Raw genomic sequence first — 7,833 nt, 5'->3', positions numbered from 1 at the left:
ATTGATTGATTGATTGATTGATTGATTGATTGAATTGTCCACAGTTGGGGCATCTCAAGATATGGCTACATGGGTGTTTACAGCATTTTAGCAATTATTATTTCCACATGTCTCCAAATCCGAATTCCTTCTTGACTTTCCAGGTCAGAGTGACACAGTATATTTCCTTTTGATAAAAGCAAGCCTTAGTGCAAACAGCCAAACAACACAAATATTTACGGTCAACATAATTTTATTCTGCTGCACAATGTGGGAGAGTAATGGATATTTCTCTTCTATTCTGTTCGATTCTAATTACAATTAATTAAGTGAACGATAATTTATGTAATTTGATGGTAAATTTATTTTAATTTAATTTTAATGGCAAAGTAAGCAAATTGTTGTTTTATATTTTAGAGTTTTTATGTAGTTGTGTTTCTGTAAAGTTTACAGAAACAACTAACCACCGTGTTTTTGCAGGTTTAATCAAGCTTTTATTTTCTCTCTATCACACTGATTCTATGAGCATATGGCTTAGTTTGTATTATAACATACTTATAACAATATTTTCCTGATTGAAGACACCTAATTCAGATGATTGCACCTCAACAAAAGCCTGTTAATCAGCCATATATTGAAATCATATGTGCTGAAGCAGAGAAACATCTAAATCCTGCAGGGCTTAGATGTTTCTAAGCCCAGCAGAAGCAGCACATTTCCATCAAGTGCTGCTTCTGTTCTACTAAAGTTGGGTATCATAGAGGACTTGGAGCTGAAATCACATATTTATCACATATTCACTGATTAAAGAAGCTCATAACCATGTTGTTTTCTTTCTCACAGCTTGACAGTAAATCAGATCAGACTAACCTTTCATATTTAGGCCATTTGGGGATTATAAAAATATATTTATCCTGTTAAACGCCTGGATAAAATGGGAGAATTTTTTATTTTCAGAAAATAGTAGCTTACTTAAAAGTCGTAAGTCTTCACACATTGCCTCTGGCTTTAAACCATTTGGTAAAGTTCACATCATATGTTGTGGTGTTGTAAGATTCTGATTTGTGAAAAACATTCAAGGAAATTAAGGCATATCTAGATATATTTAGATATATTTTAAGAAAACAACTCTTTCCAATAGACTGTAATACTGATCATACACACAAAGCGGTTTAAAACAAAATCAAAGAAATCACATTGAAAATTTGAAGGCAAAGCTGAAAATCTGACTTGGTTATATCAGTTCTGTCAGCAGAAATGGGCAAGAAATTCCAACCATTTATGAAAAGCTACTGTAAGGGATAGCCTTAACATTTGACCCAATTTGTGAAATCAATTTGAGTTTTAAGCTGTTTATTAAAGATAAAACACTTGTTTGATATACTGTATTCCTAGTTTGAATTTATTATAGATTATTTATACAATTAATAAGCCATTGATGAAACAAGAAAATGACAAATTATAATTTAATCTTCTAGAGGAAACCTCCCAGCCGGCACAATGTCTGAAACAGGTCCAGGGAGATGACATTTCAGACATACAGCACCTTCTGGATAATCAGCCCAGCAGTAAGTTCAGCCTTTAATTATTATTCATTATTAATGTAATCTGATTGAAAGTTAAATTCTTGCAGCTCCTAAAGCAAAGCGGCAGAAGCAAGATACGGGAGTTGTGAAGCGTCTTTTCAATGCATCCCAAACTCAGGAGAGGAACGACCCGTCACAGGATGATAACATCACACCTCCATCCTCCCCTGAGCATTATGAGCCGTCAAACACCTTCAGGTATCAGAACTTAATGTAGGGATCGTAAAAATACACAAGGAGGCAGACAGAAGTTCAGTTTCAGAAGAAAAAGTTTCATGGTGGATGTCCAAATGGAAATGAGAAGGATTGGTTTGTGTTGTAGATCTACTCCTGCTGTGTTGGACATCAGTGGCTTGGCTGAGATCCCAGGGACACCCAGGCGGCCCGTCACATCGCCCCCACCATCCAGGTGTGTTCTGAGGCGCCCGCCTTTGGAGGGAGACTTCATTAGTGTGACGGACTCATCAGGAAATCGGGTCTACCTCCGACAGAAGGGAGAAGCAGATACAAAGGTAATCCACTCAGCATTAGTCCTACATGTCCGTGGAGCTTCTCCAGAACAAATCTGGACGTTTCTCACCGGTTTTCCCTCCAACTCTCCAGACTGTGAACTCAAGAATATTGCCAAACTCCCATGGTGCACTGGGGCTGCTGGCGTTGCCAGTAAGAGTGCTGAGAGAACAGGAGGCTGAGAGGGTGAGTCAATCAGTGCAACTCTGTGAGGTCATAAAACTACCAGTGGGTATGAACAGAGGGTAGAGATTTGACTGGGACATACAGAAATGAGGTTTTCCCACTGGATCATTACAGTAAAAGCATAGCAGGACAAAGTGGTTTTTAAGGAACAGCTTTCCACAAGTTTGACTTTGTTTTTTGATAGAGTCTGGAAAAGTCTAGAATTTGGTGCATTTTTAATTTTCTGAATAAAGACAGGAACTTCAGGACTGATATCCTGCTGTCTAAAAGTTGCATCTATCTGTCCGTCTGTCCAACCCCTTATTCAGTCTTTTGTCACTCTTTCTTGTATTTCATTTCCATCAAGTGCTGCTTCTTTTCTACTAAAGTCAAGTCATTTGTTTCCATTTAGAAATAGAATTAGATACTTAGCAACCCTGAACAGGAGCACCTAGTTTACTTACTTTAGAACAGAGGTTCCCAAACTGTGGGGCCATTGCAGGGCAGGAACGGGAAGGCGTCTGGATGAAAAAACAAACAAACATGAACACTGTATGCGCTGGGTTTTTACCTTAGAATGGCCAACTCTGTTATTCCTCTGTCAATTTGATACAGTAGAGGCTTCCACACTTCACATATTTGTGTCCTCTGTCACTTTTATCAGCAGTTAAAACTGTTTAATCCGTTGGAAACATGTTGTAACCTGTTTTTCCGAGCCGCCTTTAAACGCAACATGAGCGCTACGACGCTCGCGCTGGGTTCAGACCTGTGCAGCAGTGAAGGAGACCTGCTGCTGCTGTGCAGAGCTACACAGGTGTGTTAGAATCATGGCAGCAAACCAGCAAAACGCAAAGAACTTTTCACAGTTTTCCCCCAAACTAACAGACTGAGTTGAGTAAAGCTGTTGGATGCAGGTGATGTTAGCTAAAAGATGACTAGCTAGCTAATATCAATACAGCACCTTAAGCTTGTTAACAAGTAGCCTCTAGGCTACTGGTGTTGTTGTCTCTGTTCAGCTACAATTCATTTTGCCCCCAAAAAAGTTGATTCCCCCCCTTGTTTGTCTGGAGCCGGAGCTGAGTAACAGGGAGTCTCTAAGAATCCACCCCCCACCCCCTTCGCTCACACACATCGTTCAACCAGGCACCTATTTGTAAGCCATAGGGGGGGCCAAGGAGAAAAAGTTTGGGAACCACTGGCTTAGAACAACATTAGATTAGTTTTGTTTCCTCTTTTCCTTTGGTTTATTTTGTTTGTATTTCCTTTTAACTCATGTAAAGCACTTTGAATTGCTTTGTTGCTGAAAATGTGCTATATAAATAAAATTACCTTTCCAGTACAAAGCATCTGAAATTTGTCTAGGTGTATTGCTCTTATAGAATACAGATACTTGACACTGATGGACAAATTGTATAACAATATCAATAAATAAGTCAAGTTTATTTGCATAGCACATGTCAGCAACAATGCAGTTCAAATGCTTTACATCATAAAAACATAAAAATAAAAGGTCATAAAAACAATAATTGAGAAATCAGTGACAAACATTACATTTTCATGAGTACCATCATCAAAGCCATGCATACACATAAAAATGTTGGTCACTGTTTCATTTATGGTTCAAAAGCAACTCTAAACTGGTTGGTTTTTAGTCTAGATTTAAAGGCTTTAGCTGTTTTCAATTTTCTGGAAGTTTGTTCCAGATCTGTGGTGCATAGAAGCTGATCGCTGCTTCTCCATGATTGATTCTAGGTCTGGGGTTGCAGAGCAGAACCAGAAAACCTGAGAGATCTGGAGCAGATCTTTAATGTGTTGTGGTGCTAAGCCGTTCAGTTATTTATAAACTAACAACAGTATTTTAAAGTCTATTCTTTGAGCTACAGGGAGCCAGAGGAAAGACTTTAGAACTGGTGTTATGTGCTCTAACTTCCTGGTTTTAGTGAGAATGCCAACAACAGCGTTCTGGATTAGCGGCAGACCTGTGAAGACACTGTTGCAGTAAACAATGTGACTACAGATGAGTTTCTCTGAATCTCACTGAGATCTAGAGATGTCCTTCAGGTGATAGAAGGCTGACTTTGTAACTGTGTTTATGTGGCTCTGAATGTTCAGGTCAGAGTCCATCACTACACCCAGGTTTCGGGCTGATCACTAGCTTTTAGCTGTAATACCTGAAGCTGTGCGTTGACTCTAGGTCGCTCCTCTTTAGGTCCAAAGATAATAACTTGTTTCTGTTCAGAAACAAAACTGCACATCCACACATCCATCTGTTCTAAGCATCTGTTCAGTGATTGGATGAGTTCAGAGTTATTAATACTTTTGTTTCTTGAACGGATTTTTCAGATATAGATTTTTTATCAGCTGAATTATACAATAATTGTGTCACATTATAATGGTGGGAAATATGTCTGAATGAGTTCTCAAGGTCTTATCTGTTCACACCACAAAAGCTTTATCAGTAGTTGTGCAGACATTATAAGGTTTCAGTCTTATAGACCAGGAGACACTCTATATTTTTGAAGCACTCTAAACAGCTGCTTTTATTTATTTTTTATTATTCCTACAGCGTCACCAGCAGGTTGTTGAGTCACAGCGTCTTCCTGAGCTGCTGGTCAGGTAACTCGCTTGCCTTTCTGTCACATGAACACTCAGAGGAGAAATGGATGTTGTAACTGCTGTCTTCTCCTGCAGCAGTCTAAACGATGCATTTACTGACTCTGGAAACACCGAGGACCATGAGAACGAGGATCCCCAAGACGCCGAGGGACAAACATCCCAACTGTGGGTGGAGAGATTCTCACCGCGTCACTACACAGATCTCCTCAGTGATGATGTAAGCCCTCCCATTTCATTCTGTGTGTGGTCATCCCTTCTCAGGTTTCAGGGGCTCATGCTGCAGTTTGCTCTCTCCTTCCAGTTCACTAACCGGTGTCTGCTGAAGTGGCTGAAGCTGTGGGACAACGTGGTGTTTGGAAGGGAGAGGAAATCCCGCCCTGTTCGCTCCGACAGACAATCAGCCAATCAGAACCCATTCAAACTCAGCCAGGGAAGTCAGAATCCAAACCGCTTCAAGAGTAAAATGGACATGACTGAGGAAATCCTGGAGGCTGAACTGGACCAGTACAAACGACCCAAATACCGGGTAGACACTCAGCAGCTGCACCATTGCCATGGTTTCCATCATGTGAACTTGGAACATGACACATTTGTTTATCCCTCTAGGTGGCGCTACTGTCTGGACCTCCCGGTTTAGGGAAGACCACCTTGGCTCATGTCATAGCAAAGCATGCTGGGTACAATGTGGTGGAAATCAATGCCAGGTCAGACCTTCTGCAGTCAGGACTCAACATCATCAGAGTTAAACAAGAAGCTTAATCCTGATTTGAGTACTCTTTGTTCCCTTAGCGACGATCGGAGTGCAGAGGTCTTCCAGAAACGCATCGACACGGCAACTCAGATGAAGTCGGTTTTAGGAGCCAACGAGAGGCCCAACTGCCTGATTATTGACGAGATTGACGGAGCGCCGGCGGTAACAGCCTGAGGCTGCACTGAGAGATGCTGGTGACTCAGAGCGGGTCTAAACATTACCTTCTTCCGCAGGCGGCCATCAACATCCTTTTATCAGTGCTGAACAGGAAAGACACACACGGTGGGGACACTGGGACAGAGACGGCCAAGAAGAAAAAGAAGAAGGAGTCTGTACTTCTTCGCCCAATCATCTGCATCTGTAATGACCTGTAAGATAAACAATGACATTTAACAGCAAAGTATCCTTCTGGAACTGTAGCATTGCCCCATAGCAGACCAACGCCTCATTCCAGCTGTTCAGCACGGTGCTGGAGGAGTGATGGTGTGGGCTGACTTTGCAGCTGCAGGACCTGACTCCCTGTCTTTATACAAACATTTTGTAGAGGAAAAAGTGTTTGTATTTCATATAGAGTCTGTTATCCCGACAACTGAATTTGGCACCAACTGTGTCACAGGCAGACATGAATTTTTTTGGAGTTTAGTTAATTACATGTATTTTGTAATTAATGTTTGTTTGTCTAGATCTGTACCTGCCTATAAATAGGCTGACCTTTAGGATACCATCTTTCTCTTCGCTCACTCCACCACTTTTTTTTTTTTTTTTTCTGTAATTTTGGCCCGGTGGGACTGGTTGTCCTGTTTTGACTTCTTTTGTTTGCAGTAGGTTCTTTTTGGACTATTTTTGCCTTAGTCTGGTAACACAGGGGCTTCGATGGCCCTGTGTTCTGTTGGCCCCCTGCTGTACTTTTTTGTTCATGTTGATCAGCCGATCAACATGATCAGCAGGTCCACCTACCTGTTTATACTTTAGGGTTTTGCTTTTGTTTGGACACGGGAAGTGAGTGTATCTAATTTTCTTTTTTTTCCTCACAGAAAGTAAAAAGCAGATGAACCAACAAAATTTCAAGAGAAAGTATTTAAATAAAAAGAATGTTTGAACCCTCATGTTTGAATGCGTGTCAGGTTTTGCCCTTTTTGGATGTGACAAACATGCTGGAAGATATAGCTGCTGGACTTAATAGGATGTACTTAGTTTTTTCACATTGATCTTCATTTTAGCTTGATCTTTAAGAAATATTGATGGAGATGAATCTGTTCTGCATTTTTGTACAGTGGACGTTAGATTTGTGTAATATCTAGAGCTAAGTAAAGAACAGACTAATTTCATCATGACCCAGATCTCATATCCTCAGAACTAACAGATTCTTTCTGTTTCACATCAGTTCCTGTCTGATTTCTACATATTTCAACTTTTTCCCCTTCTTTTAGTTATGTTCCTGCTCTCAGACCTCTCAGACAACAAGCTTTTCTTCTGGCTTTCCCACAAACTCAGCCTTCTCGCCTCTCTCAGAGATTGGCAGAGGTCAGTATTTAAACATGTAAACACTCACATGAAGACACAAGTTTTTTAAAGCTCAAACTTTCCTCTTCTTTCTTTTTTCTCTCCCAGATCTCCACGCTGCAGGGCCTGAAAGCAGACACAGGTGCTCTGATGTGCTTGTGTGAGAAGACAGATAATGACATCCGCTCCTGCATCAACACACTACAGGTGCCTGGTGATTTTCTGAAGAAACCTCTTATTTGTCTGTCTTGCATTGCATTGCATCACATCATATTTAGCATATGGCTCCTGTCTGGGCAGTTCCTGCATGGACGTGGCTTGAAGCAGCTGGACTCCAGAATCATCCAGAGCGTCTCTGTTGGGCAGAAGGACCAGAACAAAGGCTTGTTCTATCTGTGGCAGGAGATCTTTCAGATACCACGTACTAAACGGTAAACTGTGTGTACTGTGAATAGTTGTGTTGTCAGATAACTGTAGCCATGGGGAAGCCTAGAGGAGAACCTGCAGAAGAGCGAGAGATCTTCCTGGTTTGGGGATCTTTGACTGCATTTTCCTTTGGATTGATACAGCAGCTCCAAAGAACATAAATCAAAACATTGGTTAAAACATTAGTAATAGTTCAAATAAAATACAGAAAATGATTAAATAATAAATTAAAGGGGCAGTACTATGTGATTTACAGGCATATTTTGTGCCATTTTTTCGCACAATCAAGTATGTTAT

The 7,833-nt window shown here is 40.7% G+C and overlaps 1 protein-coding gene across 1 annotated transcript in view; it reads left to right on the top strand.

Annotated features, from left to right (window-relative positions):
* Positions 1 to 1,444: 1,444 nt before the first annotated feature.
* chtf18 (CTF18, chromosome transmission fidelity factor 18 homolog (S. cerevisiae)) overlaps positions 1,445 to 7,833 on the top strand; it is a gene marked incomplete at its 5' end in the record, with an annotated part of 44,217 nt that continues 37,828 nt past the window's right edge. The window contains 13 exons of the mRNA XM_015022427.1: positions 1,445 to 1,547; positions 1,613 to 1,763; positions 1,888 to 2,077; positions 2,169 to 2,261; positions 4,807 to 4,856; positions 4,932 to 5,073; positions 5,158 to 5,382; positions 5,463 to 5,560; positions 5,646 to 5,769; positions 5,841 to 5,977; positions 7,038 to 7,131; positions 7,219 to 7,317; positions 7,411 to 7,541. Of these exons, the coding sequence (XP_014877913.1) occupies positions 1,445 to 1,547; positions 1,613 to 1,763; positions 1,888 to 2,077; positions 2,169 to 2,261; positions 4,807 to 4,856; positions 4,932 to 5,073; positions 5,158 to 5,382; positions 5,463 to 5,560; positions 5,646 to 5,769; positions 5,841 to 5,977; positions 7,038 to 7,131; positions 7,219 to 7,317; positions 7,411 to 7,541 (1,637 nt within the window). The remainder of the gene's footprint in view (positions 1,548 to 1,612; positions 1,764 to 1,887; positions 2,078 to 2,168; positions 2,262 to 4,806; positions 4,857 to 4,931; positions 5,074 to 5,157; positions 5,383 to 5,462; positions 5,561 to 5,645; positions 5,770 to 5,840; positions 5,978 to 7,037; positions 7,132 to 7,218; positions 7,318 to 7,410; positions 7,542 to 7,833) is intronic.

This window comes from Poecilia latipinna, unplaced genomic scaffold (assembly GCF_001443285.1).
Source record: "Poecilia latipinna isolate Pla-1442-1.1 unplaced genomic scaffold, P_latipinna-1.0 Scaffold3004, whole genome shotgun sequence".
Classification (NCBI taxonomy): domain Eukaryota; kingdom Metazoa; phylum Chordata; class Actinopteri; order Cyprinodontiformes; family Poeciliidae; genus Poecilia; species Poecilia latipinna.
Note: the sequence above shows the minus strand (reverse complement) of the source record. Positions and strands in the feature narration are given on the sequence as shown.